At 38.0% G+C, this 13,762-nt stretch overlaps 1 protein-coding gene across 13 annotated transcripts in view; it reads right to left on the bottom strand.

The window, feature by feature from the left end:
- ZNF438 (zinc finger protein 438) overlaps positions 1–13,762 on the bottom strand; it is a 60,755-nt gene that overhangs the window by 10,268 nt on the left and 36,725 nt on the right. For 11 of the 13 annotated variants that reach the window (XM_054060748.1, XM_054060750.1, XM_054060740.1 and 8 more), the window contains 2 exons: positions 6,228–6,332; positions 702–2,553 (listed from right to left, as the gene is read on the bottom strand). In XM_054060748.1, coding sequence (XP_053916723.1) covers positions 702–2,553; positions 6,228–6,332 — 1,957 coding nt within the window. The remainder of the gene's footprint in view (positions 1–701; positions 2,554–6,227; positions 6,333–13,762) is intronic. The other 2 variants (XM_054060752.1, XM_054060753.1) reach the window with 1 other exon arrangement.

Raw genomic sequence — 13,762 nt, forward strand, 5'->3', positions numbered from 1 at the left:
GACTGAAATACAAGTGCTGGTGCTTCTTAGGTTCGCTACCTTAAAAATTTCTAACTGATGGCCCCAAGAGCGGAGCAATGCAAAGCAAAATGTGTAAAACTGAACTTCAGTGGCGCAGTGAGGCACCAGGTTAAAACCCTGAGCTTATTGAAGTGTACTTCAATGAAAGTAAGTGCACAGTGGAACAAATAAAAAAGCCAACATTTACACTGCAGTAAGAAATTTCACTTCAAAATCATAATGCAGAGATAAAAGAATGCTCTATCCACCTTAATATGCAGTAAATGTTAACTTTTCTACTTGGTTAAGTGATCACAAGAGCAGCAGTAATCAACACACAAGACAGATTAGCTCACAGGACTCCAGAGAAGGAAATGGGATAATGATATTTAATAGAGTAAACAAACTGCAAGCTAATACTGAAATATTAATTGCTTTACACCTATTGCAGTTGGTTCATTTACCTTCAAGGGAAAACTCAAAATGGGTAGAAGACAGAAGCCAGTGTAGATTAGCAGAAAAAGTGTTAGCCATGAGAAATCAACTGATCAAAACAGCTCCACTGGCAAGATGTTGGGTATTACTAGAACATATGCAAAATTACTTTGGATATTCAAGTGTCAGTAATAACGAATGAAACAGCTAAAATATACAAGATCATCTAGTTCACCAGATAAAAGTGAAACAGTGAAAACACTGACCTCTCTGTTGCTTCTTCTGCCTCTTTTATACTGGTGCTTCTCTTCTTTAAAGCATCTTGCAGCTGTTGCTCACTAGTAGAGGGCTCTGTGCTTATAACAACCCTGTGCACTTCTCTTAGGTGGCCAAAGTACACTTTTGCATGGCCAAAAACTTTAGCACAAAATTCACAGCACACAAGCCTTTTAGGTTTGCCTTCATTGTGATGAAGTTTCATATGTGTGCTCAAGCTTCCAGAGTGAATATATGCTTTCCGGCAAATTCGACAGCTGTAAAGCCGTTTGTTTGTATGTGTGTTCATATGGTCCTGAAGATGGTGTTTAAACTGAAAGATATGGTTACAAACATGACATTTATGTGACAGCTTAGGTGCAGCTGAACATACATTTCTACTTAAATCACTTGATTTAGCTGATGTAGCATCACTATGCTTGTAACTTAAAAATTTGTTGGGCATTGAACTATTTAAAAAAACATCTTTGTCTAAACGGTCAGGAGACGGTGTCTCTACTATTGCCACAGATGTCAGAGGAGCAAAAGCCTGAACAACTACCACCGGTTTTGGTCTAATACTACGGTATTTTTTCACTGCCTCTGCTTTTTTGTCTTCAGGTGGCTGAAGATCAACTTTCGCCCTCTCTCTTCCTTCTCTAAACTTATTAATGATGCATTTCCTTCGCTTGGACTGAAAAGTCAATAAATCATCTGGGACTCTTCTTTTATTGCCTCTTCTTTTAGAGGCTGCACTGTTCAATTTTTTAAGATTGTCGACATCCACTTTACTGGATGGAGAGAAGGTATTTTCTCGAATGGTTTGTTTGGAGACTTGTGTAAATGATACAGCTAATCGTTTATCGGTTGCTTTACTAGGAACATGAAAGGTTTTCACCAGAGCTGGTAACTTTCCACATTCAGATCTCGCTGAAGGACCGGATATATCTGTAACATTAGTATTCTGCTTTGATTTACAGAACACTGAATTTTTCACCTTTGAGTAAGGCAAAATAGGAAGTTTTCCTTTTGGTGCTGATGGAGTAACCTGTATGGTACTGCCAAAAACTGCCGGTGACAGGATAGTAACAGAATTTGTGGGTTTTTCCTTTACTTTCTCAGATGTTATGAATGTCTCTCTTGTGGTTTCAGATGTCTTCACAGAACACAGACTTAGTTTCATGGTACTAATTGTATTTGTTGGCTTAGATGAAGAGTCTTTAACTACAGATGCTCCCGAAACATTACCATTAGCAATTCCAGTTTTGTTCACTAAAGGAGATCCAGATTCCACACAATTGCTTTTATTTACTGATGTTGCAACTGTAATTTCATCTGAGTCACGGTCTGTTAGCGTCACTTGCTCAGCTGAATCTGAACTAGAACGAGTTTCAGGACGGTCTTCATTTAAGGTAGTCATGGAGGAAGTCTGTGATGAGAGTGATGCTTTGGTAGGAATCTTGTCATGTGTCCCCAAAACAGGGATTTGTGCTGTTTTTTTGTCAGCTGGTGATTTATTTCTTGCAGATTGGTACCTAGGGATAGGCAGCTTTAGGTTTTCAGAAGGGGACACTTTTGACTGCTGGACTTGCTGCGTTAGAGCAGGGGCAACATAGGGCAAGGCCAACAGAGAAAGAGTCCCCTTGTGACCAGTGACCTGCATGACAGCATAGTTCTGCGTTGGTACCACCAGCGGTTTAGAACCTGCAGCTGAAATCGGTGCATTTTTCTCAGGCAAAGGTGACTGAAGACAAGAAACCACTCCAGATGTTAAAACTTTTGGTACCATTTTTGGTGCAATGCTCCTAAACCGGCTTTTCTTCTGAAAACTTCGTATTATATCCGAAGTGGATTTGTGTTTATCTGCAAAAGTACCATAAAAAAAGATGTAATATAATATATAGAATTTATTTTTTAAAAAACACTGTACCAAACCCAAAACTGTTTACAAAAAATACCATCACACACAAATTTATTAAAAACATTTAAGTATTTTAATAGCCACTAAATTAAGTTTAGAAGTGCAAAAGTGACATGTACAAAACAAAAATACTCCCTGAAGCAATGTCCTTGATTATAGATATGCAGCACCCCTCCTCCCCCCAACCTAAAATGGATGTCTCATTCTAGGTTAGAAGCTACATGGCATTTCAAAACAAATGCACATACAAGCCTCTTCTGCCCTGGAAAAGCTGCACAAGCGTGCTCGCAATGTTCAGCTGGAAGATCTAACAGGGACAGGATTTCATGATGCAAAACTTTTCTGAGCAACTGCTCTGATCATACCTCTCAGCATCATGCTATAGTTCAGAATTTCTGTAAACATTCAGAACTTGTGTATACAGACTAGACCTTACCTAACGAAGTCTTAAAAAAATTGCTGCTTTAAAACATGCAAATAAAATCTAACAAAATCAAAGAAGACTTAAGAGAAGGTGTATCATTCTTACATACTCAATCACAGACATTTCCTATGTGCTTTCACTGCACAATAGAACCACTGTAGTAAGTTATTAAAATATTTTCTTGAAAGATGGAATTTATCAAGGTTATATCACAGTTCTCTCCTGTTTCTATTTGCGTTGCTAAATGTTGCAAATATATTCAGTAAAGAATGTGAGAATAATTAAAGGAAACAAGTAAAAAAGGTAAAATGTGTAAGATGTAATTTGCATTGAGCAGAGAAGATATATGCTCACATATCAGAGACTCCATAATAAAAGGATTTGATATATACTTAGTTGTACACTTCCATTTCATACAACAGCCCCATTACATACAACAGCCCCATTACCCACTCCCAAATTCAACCACTGATGCTTCCAGTTCTCAAAAACTGGGATAAGTTTCCTAAAAAAAAAAAAAAAAAAAAAAAATCCCAACAATCTCAACCACTGAAAATTCAATTACAATGACCCCAAGCAGAAAGACAATTTAAGAATGCAACAACTCAAGAAAAAAAAAATCATTTTGAGAGTGGAATCACATTCAAATAGAATACGTAAAAGTTAGGGCTGGGCCCTTGAAATATTGCAGTGAGGTAATTCCACACACAAGTTTCCATTCCTTAACATTTTAAAGCCCTGTATTGCAAATGCGTTTATACATGGTTATGGATTTAAAGAGGTGACTGAATGAGTACCAACACTGGAAACTCCAGTAAGTTAGTCTGAATCCTGGATGTTCTTCCCAGATGTTATACACTTCGCAACACACAGTGTAAGTTACAGAACTATCACATTTCATAACCAGAACTCTTGGACAGATACACGTGCATAGTCTGTATGCAGGGCACCCACTCTCCAACAAGCAGTAGTAAATGATGCAAGTTCCGGATAAGATGGAAGCATTGTTGTGGACACGCCATCTCTACAAAATTGCAGAAATGGCATCCAAAACACCACAAAAAAAAGGGTTAATTTGAGGTTAGGACGAAGTATTTGTAGAAATAAGGCATGACAATAGCTTTAAAAATAAATCCGTGCTTCTTTCATACCTTGATTTGCCTACAGCAAAATGAGGCAGTAAAATCACTTTTCTTTAAATAATGTCTCTCTACAGTTTCTCAGCATTCCACAAGAAAGTATCATTCTAGAAGCCAAGACCTTCATGAATATCAACTACAAAAAGCCCTTTGAAACAAAGCCCGTTGAGATCAATATTCTTCTCATGCAGTTAACACAACACTAAGCACTGATGTAACCATTTGAGAAGGGATTTTTATACAATCTTTTTCCAACTACTTCATAATACACGTGTCTTCCAGGGAAGCCATGTCTGGTATTATCCTTCAGTGCAACTTGGCTTTAGGGTTTTTTTTGCCAAGTTTACATTAGACAGTTTAGTGCAGAAATACTCACTGCAGTACCTCTGGTATGAAAAGGATACTCGGCTCTATGTTCTTCTCATCCAACACAGCTGCTGTAGTTAAGCAGCTTAGCCAGCGTCTAAATATAGAGACAGGCTAGTTGGAGGCTAGCTGTCTGATGATTTTTCAGGCATGGTTGAAACTTTGCTTGTGGACTAGGAAAGCTAATTGCAATGGTGGCAGATTATTTTAGCACCCTGGATCAGGAAAAAGCAGTCAGTCGATTCACAGAGTGGAGGCCCAGCTGATCCCATCCAGAGTGTCCCATCAGTAACAAAAAACTATTTTTCCCATTTATACTTCGCAAAAAGTTTCAACCATTTCTTTTGCACACAGCGATCACTACAGTAATTCATACATTTGTCACTCTGGCACTGCAGGACTTTAATATATCTGGCTGTCGCTCTACCAGAAAGCCACTTGAGACCTTAATATGCATCTTTCAGGGACATTCCACTTCTATTCCACACCATCTTCCAAATTATTTCCGTCTCTGATTCAAAGGACTCATTTTGACTTGTGAGACACAACCTGAGAAAAGCCTCCATGCCTACACAAATCCATGAATTCTTGCACCTAGGAAAGGGAATTTTCAGTTAAAGGAGGCTTTGTGATGGTGATTTTGAGGATCACCCTTAGGTAGACAACATTCTTTCTGGAAGTCAGTCTACAGATCCCTCACTGGAAGGCAACAACTTTCATACTTTCTTTAAAATTTTCATTAATAAAGGAAATTAATGAAAATATTAGATTTAATATCTGAATGACATGAAGCTCATTTGCAACCGCTGTGTTCTCAGTCTTTCAAACAGGCATGGAGTTGTGGCAACAGGTAGACACCTTTAAATAATTAAACACAAGGTCAAATCAAATGCAATTCAATCCATTTACTTTAGAAGTCTTTGTTACAAGATTAATGACTACCACGCTAGTACCTGTAAGGATCAAATCACTCAGAAATTTGCAGGTTGTCATAAGCTTTCAATTCTTCTAAATAACCTTGAAATTTTACAGGACTGGACAGTGATACATCAATTAAAAAAAACAATGATGCACCAAAGTCTCTGATATAGCCATGCTGGGAAGCATCCTCTGGAGGAAAGAAAGTCTTCCACAAGACTCAATCATGGTTCCCACTTCTAAGTCATTCAAGTCTGGTCTACTCCAGTCTGTTTTGCCTTCTTTTTGTACTTCTCTCTCTATGTTAAACACATGACATTGCTCAACTCAGACACTGTATAAAGCATCAGAAGAAATTTAGTTTTCCCCACTTAATCTGGTCTATTTTGAACATTAAAAATAGACCGAAATGCTAGAAACTACTGTGTAACAGTGCTAATTCTTTAAATAATCCTTGTAGGACCACCTTATTTCTGGAGGCAGGTTATTTAATCTGTGTATGAATGGACAAGTGACAGAAAACAGAAAAAAAAAAAAAAAGGATCATCTTGTTTTGAAGGGAAAGGCAGAATACAGATTGAAAATATTAATGTAATATGTTATTGAATGACTGTTTAGACTGCTGAGTCTTTTGCTGACTGTGAAAGGAAAAATATCTGTTCTCTGGGAAAGAAAAAAATGCACAACCTTCCTACAGACAACACTAGATTTATTTCTATGAGTGATAGTTAATCATTCATTTTGCCAAATCTCCATGCACACTAAATACCTGTGGATACTGTCTTCCCAGCACAAGTTTCTTGTTTTTGCTGACCCAGCATACTTTGTTGGACACAATGTTTCTCTGCAGGATTAGCAGGCAAGAAACCACCACCTGCAAAAGTGCTTTAGTCAGTTACAGATACCAGGAGAAAAAAAAAATAAATAAAAAATCCCTAGGCAAACATCCCCCAAACCCACCAAAACCCAGAAAAAGACAATATAAAATGACAATATTAAACATTAACTTCCAGTTAATTCATTAAGAAAGCTACTGCTTCTTGCTATTTTTCACATTTTAAAATCTAATACATTGCATGCCAAATGCAAGGTGATAGCTTAATAATTGAGTAAAGCCGGTTAATGTAGTAAACAGATGGGATGCTTTCGCTGCAGTGTCATGGCAGACAGTCAACAGCACCAAAACAAAAAGCACACAAAAATAAAAGTTCAAGTGAGACTTTCAAATACTAAGGCTAAATTCTATGCTGATGTACACTTTCTGTAATTCCATGTAAATCAATAGAACTGCCTATATTCTAGAAAACAGAATTCGGCCTTTTATGTTCAAAACTACTTTTCCACACAACTATGCAAAGTGAGATTGGTAAAAAGGCCAACAAGTCAGCAGTGCCCAACTCTACACATTCTAACAATTAATTTGCATTTTTCCTGTCTGTGCTTACTAACAACTATTTGGGTGGAATATTCCGTTCTAGGTATTTGCCTCAGATAATTTTGTAAAATTAATTTCAACAAAAAAATGATATCCATCCCCAGGTATGTCTGCATTAAGAAAAAAAATAATCTAGTAACACATCTGTGTATTAGATGAAGACATCGCTATTTAACACAGCAACGTCTCTTTTGTTTCTGAAAAGCTGCCCAAATTTGGCAATGTTGTAAGCTCTTGGCACATGTTCAACAGATACCTTAAGCAGCTAATTTTTCCAATGATTAAATTCTATTGACTGTGCTCCTGCTTCAGACTGGGCTGGATTTTTCATAAAACTATAGTTTTAGGTCCCAACACCCAAGCTGGAACAAGGAAACGGCCTCTCAGCTGCTGAGCTGACAGTGTGGTAGAGAAACGAGAATATATACAGAGCAAGCAGGAGAAGCACTAGAAACGAGACTTTGAAAGTGTCCAGGCCAAAGAGTTATGGTGGGATATGGGAATTAAACACAGACTTAGGTGGGTAATGAACATTAGTTTTATATGTGATTTCGAAAAGAAAAGCATGTGAGCCACAAGGATAACCTCCTATCTTGCGTTTCTTACTCTTCTAGTACTCGGGTTTTTTTAAGAGTAATAAAATTACATCTACATAGGAGTCCTTTTGTGCAATTTAAAATAGATTAGAAAAACAACATCAAAGAAGTCTAATGCAAGGTTGGAAAAATCACAGTACATCGTTCACACCAACATTAAGATACAGAATGTACAAACACTTTTAGAAAAGTGTATGTTCTGGTATACCAAAGAAGGAACGAGACCGAATAGTTTGTTAAATATTATGATATTAGATCTTTTATATATATAATTAATTCTGATTTGAGCATCCACATGATTTGATAGTTGTGCAGTAAGCATTTTATAATTTAAAAGGTCATCTTTGCTTTAAAGTCAGTGCAAGTTTATTATTTTAAGGGATTAGGATTATTGCGCACTTCAAGAAAATCTGTGAGCAGTGGGACACTTCTTGGATTCCTTAAACAGTCTCCAAAAAACAATTCTTAGCAGAAGAAAGCACTACAATGACAAAATTACACAAGTTTCTTGTTTAACATTAACTGGACTCCATTAAAGCAGATATTCAACCCTAAATTTTCTAGCAACGTTTTTAGCGTGGGAATAAGCTAAAACTATTTTTGTCATAAACAGTCATTTTGGAGAGACAGCTCACACAGTAATCCATGATCATGGGTATATTGTTCATATTTAGGGAAGTTCTTCAGTTTCCTAATTCAATCTTTTTTCTTCCCCTCAAAACATCTTTATTGCACTATCAACCAAAGACTGATATATGCCAAAGTTTATACAGTTTTTTTTTTTTTTTAGAAAATCGGTACCTAACATAACTTATGCAAACAAAACCAACGCCAAAATGGAGGGGAAAAATAATTAATAATCTCTACTATTAGCTAACACCACTTTCTCTATTTCCAGAATTGCTTCCCTCTGTTGTTTTAAAGTATACTTAAGAGTTGCTTCACTATCACGCTGTCATCTATCTGGACGTCTGTAAGGCCCTGGACACAGTCCCCCACAACATCCTTCTCTCTAAACCGGAGAGATACAGATGTGAAAGATGGGACTGTTTGGTGGAGAGGGAATTCGATGGATGGTCTTATCCAGAGAGTAGTGGTCAGCATATCAATGTCCCAATGGAGGTTAGTGATGTCACTCAGGGGTCCTGGAACCACTACTGTTTAATATCTTCACCAATGACATACTGCGGGTACACTCAATCGCACTAATTTTGCAGATGACACCAAGCGGAGTGGTGTAGTTCACACACCTGAGGGATGAAATGCCATTCAGAGGGACCTGGACAAACTCAAGAAGTTGCCCCATGTGAATCTCATGAGGTTCAACAAGGCAAAGCACAAGGTCCTGCACATGGGCCAGGGCAACCCCTGGTACCAATACAGGCTGGGTGATGAAGGGATCAAGAGCATCATTGCGGAGAAGGACATGGGAGTACTGGTAGGTGAGAAGCTGGACATGAGCCAGCAACGTGCACTCACAGCCCAGAAAGCCGACTGTATCCTGGGCTGCATCAAAAGAAGCACGGCCAACAGGTCAAGGGAGGCAATTCTGCCCCTCTACTCTGCTCTGGTAAGACCACACTAGGAATACTGCATCCAGCTTTGAAAACCTCAGCACAGGAAAGACATAGACCTCTTGGAGGAGGTCCAGAGGAAGGCCACAAAAATTATTAGAGAGATGGAGTACCTCTGCTATGAGGACAGGCTGAGAGAGTGGGGGTTGTTCAGCCTGGATAAGAGAAGGCTGTGGGAAAACCTTATTGCAGCCTCTCTATACTTACAGGGGGCTTATAAGAATGATAAGGACAAACTCTTAGCGGGGCCTGTTGCAAAACAACAAGGCTTAATGACTTTAAACTGAGGGAGGGTAGAATTAAACTAGATATAAGGAAGAATTTTTTTTTTTTTTTTTTTTTTTTTTTTTACGATGAGCGTGGTGAAACTGTGGAACAGGTTTCCTAGAGAAGTGGTGGGGGTCCCATCCCTGGAAATATTCAAGGTCAGTTTAGATTGGGCTCTTTGCAACCTAACCGAGCTGAAGATGTCCCTGCTCACTGCAGCGGAGTTGAAGATCTTCAAAGGTCCCTTCCAACCCAAACCCTTCTATGATTCTATTTAAGGTTCCTTTCTGCAATTAAGGCTTCTTTCTGTCAACACAATCTCATCAGCATCTTGGTTCCAGTATCTCTCTCCTTCAAAGTGCAACATAAAACAATACCCATGGCAAAAGCAGATCTGTTTAACAGAAGTTAATACATCAACAAATTAATGTTTCTAGAAATTATTTTATCAGCATTAGCAACAACAATAATCTAAGACAGAATTTTGGATGTCTGATAGGTTTAAATTTCATGTATCTCTGTATTTTCCCAACACAAGTAACCTTTGAAATAGGTATGAAATCTTATTTCTATAGGCAGCAACAAAGCAGCCAACAGCTTTGAGGTAACCTTTTTGAGTTGTAACATCAAATGTATTAGCTACTAGCTACATGTGAGTAAATCAATACTCAAAAGCAACACCTTATATAAAATGTGGGCAATGCAAGGTTTAATACAACCTCCTATTAAAGAAAGCCATTTCTGTGCTACTGTATAAAGAAAGCAAGTGATGGAAGCCTGTCGTAAAAGTCAGAACATGCATACATGAAGAATTTTTTAAACACTCTTTTGCAATGAATTTAAAATACATTTTTATAAGCATATCCACATGTTCTCTTAACACTTCTCATGCGGTGTTTGTGAACTTTAAAAGCTTTCCTTTTCTTTGAAGACACAGCCTCTCAGGTTATAAGCTTCTCATTTCATATTAAGGCTAACATAATTAATAGGTTTTAAGCAGATCAAAATATTTTCATATCACAAAATGAAAACTGACATAGGGAGCTAGACATAAAGCACCTGTAATTACTAACAACTTTTCCATCTTTGCAGCTGAAGAAATCACACACAGATGTTTCTCACTACGGCAATATAAACTTAGGAACAAGGTTTAATCTATGGGCTGAAGATGGTGCATGGCCTCTGCAGCCACACAAATAACTATTAAAAGATGAGAACACTGGTGCCTTTTCAAGCAGGGAACTTCCATCTCTGAGAGCGCCTTTTAGATGTAAACGCTGTTTCAGCTTTTGCATGCATTTACTAGTTTCAGTAACCAAACATGTCAAACTTCAGGTGGGCGCTATCTAGAAACCATGCTGCTCCAATAGGACTCAGTTGAGTAGAACGGAAATTATTTTGGTATCACTGTAAATCCAGTGCTTTTACCTATGCCTGTTTTGCCCTGTCATTCTACTCCACAGAGGCCAGCAATCCTGGAGATCTGTGAAGCAAGGCTTCAGTGATGCAGCCACTTGGGGGAACTAATTGTTCAGAAATAGCTGAAGGGAAGTGATGGAAGCACTGGTCATAATCTCTTAATTCATAAACCTTCAATGGCATTGCAAATGTATATTAGGACCCTTAGAAAACAGGGATAAACAGGAAGTTGTAATTGGATTTTTAAATACTATTTTCTGGGAGAACTGCGAGTTGAAATTTCTTTTAGTGAGCCTCAAGCAAGACATGGACCTAAACAATAATTAACTGTGAAGTCAACGTCAATGTAAAGTCCTTTTTAAATGGCTTATCAAGATCATACCAACCTGTACAAAATCTTGATATGCCTAATCTAAGTGGTAATTAATAGACTTATTTTTTCCATAAGTGCAGGAAGCACTAATGACCAGATCTGCTATGAAATAAACGCAGAATTCTTCAGAAATTATGCAGCACAAAAAGGTGAAGTAGAATCATTTTATGAAAAAACCACAAAATATTTTCTGACTCAACTCTTGCTCCCCTCTCAAACAAGCTGAGAGCAGAATCCATCTTCATCTTACGGAGAGTTCAAGCCTCCTCCCTTTCCTCCACAGGACAGAAAACACGTATGTTTGACTGCATTGAGGGAATTATGCCCCTAACTCCTCAAACTTATTTTTTGCTAATACCAATGTGCGAATAGAGAGCACAAAAGAAGAGCAAAATTCTTATCCCTTCTACAGAGTATCACTTTTTTTGGTGAAAATCAGAGCACTTCTTTCTGAAGAGAGCCTGTATGCAAGAGAAAAACAAACAATGCACATCTTGCTGCAATAGAGCAGATGTATTTTACTTGAGGCGATAAAAGCATCTGTATGGTGACTTCAGTAGTACAAAACTCTGAAAGTGCTCCCTCATTAAAGATGAGCAGAGGATCAGAAGACTGTCTACACTTCATCAGAATACAGTCTTGGCCTGGCACATTTTGAGTCTTCCAAGATGAACTATACACAAGGTTTATAATTCCCAAAAGAAAGGACCAGAACACATTGTTAAACTTATTGTTGAAGAGTACTTCCCAATGCATTTTGTAAATAGCTAATTTCTTTTGAAAACTACCCAAGTGATCTAACTTGTGAATGGGGAATCTCTATCCAGCGGTTTTGTCTGCTCCAGCTGTCCTCATTTTTCTTTCTTCATGACCCAAATTTCTTCACAGAAAAACTCTACAGCTCTGGCTGAGACATGCAAAACATTGCCACCTGTAGTCAATTCCACTAGTGATGAATATGAAAAACAAGATTAGAGGATCTCTACATTACTTCAAATAAATATGTGTATTTTTTCAAAGACAGACTCAGCTCTGCATAGCACAGGGAAACTAAAACATTTTAGAACTATGGTCCAGGCTAGGAAGACATTAGTTTTCAGAACATATAAAATTATCACTTGCTTCTGAACCTGAACATAGCTAGGCCTTTCTGGAAGCAGGACGCGTCAGAAAACAATTTAAATGACAATATTTCAAATTTTTCCCTCCTTCTGTGCATAATTACAATTATTTGCAATGCTTATTGGCTTTGCTAAGCCTGCCTTTGCTATCAACTGCATTATTTATTAGCAGCGCCAGTTCTCAAAAGAAGGTACTGGGTGTCCTATAATGGAACTGATTGAATATACTGCTGCTAAGTGATAATATCTCAGTAAACACTTGTAATGGGTGCCAGCACAGTAGGGAATGAAAACAGGAATGCAGTCGACAAGAATGCAGGCCAAAGATGATATCCTTAACTTGCAGTGTGCCAAAATATCAGTGTATTTCTAATTAACTCAGGTGTATCTAGGTGTGCCAGCACACAAAGGAGCGCCTGTGTGTGGAGCCCAGCAGGGGAAGCAGGCGCCCATGGGGCCAGCAAGACCTTGTTGAGGCCAGCAGGAATGGCTGCTCCGGATACTCTCAGTTCCCTCTTCTATGTGCCAGCTCCATTCAGATCTCTGACTGACACCAACTGCCCTACAGTAGTTTTCAAACAACTGAAAGGCTAAACTACTCATCTAACAGTTTTGTAACACTACATACAGCTTCTACCAAGAAAATCCCTAAAGCCACAAAATCCTTCACAGTACTGCACATAACCTCTGGACAATTTCATGCTGAGTTATGTCGTTATTTCAAAATAACCTTTGCAAACTTTTCAGTCAATTCTTTATTTTCTATAAACTTGAGAATATCTCACAGCAAAGAAGCTGAGCCTTCCTGTTAACTATTAAACTATTCAGTATCTTTTATACCTGTGGTACAATTTTTGTGCAAGACCTTTTCTTTAAAAAAAAAACCCAAAAAAACTCCATTACTGGCTTTGTGTTAATCTACTTACTGTCCCTAATAGCACATCCATGTAACTAAACCATCAGTATTTACGACAGATGTTCTTCTTTTGGTAGACATCTGAAAACGAAGCACTGTTGCCAACATATTTTGCCCATCCCAAGCAATACCCTGAAACTTTCCTGCTTTCATCATTGCTCAGCTCATCACACAAACCATCTGCATAAATAAAGATGTGAGCATCTGCTGTATGGCAAATGGTCTCAGGGGCAGATGTTTTTATCCTTGCATTCATGTCACTGGCTTGGAGACATTATTTGAACAGATGTACACAATCTGAAAGTGTCGTGTCCCACAGTGAAATGTCTCCAACTGCTTTCTATCAAAGTACATAAATGCTATTTGCACCTGCATTTATGTTAATGATATAAAGGCAGCAGGGGTTCCAGCAAAGTGAGAGTTATGCTAAAAAACATATTTACATGGCTAATTGAAGTTTGAGATCTCCCAGCACCAAATGACCATATTACCATGGATAGAAAATGTACTAGGTTAGACAATTACTTTTTAAAAAAACATGATTTTTAAAGAATTAAAGATACTCAAGGAGCAAAATTATGATTTCTGCCTGTGATATACTTT

This window comes from Cuculus canorus, chromosome 2, assembly GCF_017976375.1.
Source record: "Cuculus canorus isolate bCucCan1 chromosome 2, bCucCan1.pri, whole genome shotgun sequence".
Classification (NCBI taxonomy): domain Eukaryota; kingdom Metazoa; phylum Chordata; class Aves; order Cuculiformes; family Cuculidae; genus Cuculus; species Cuculus canorus.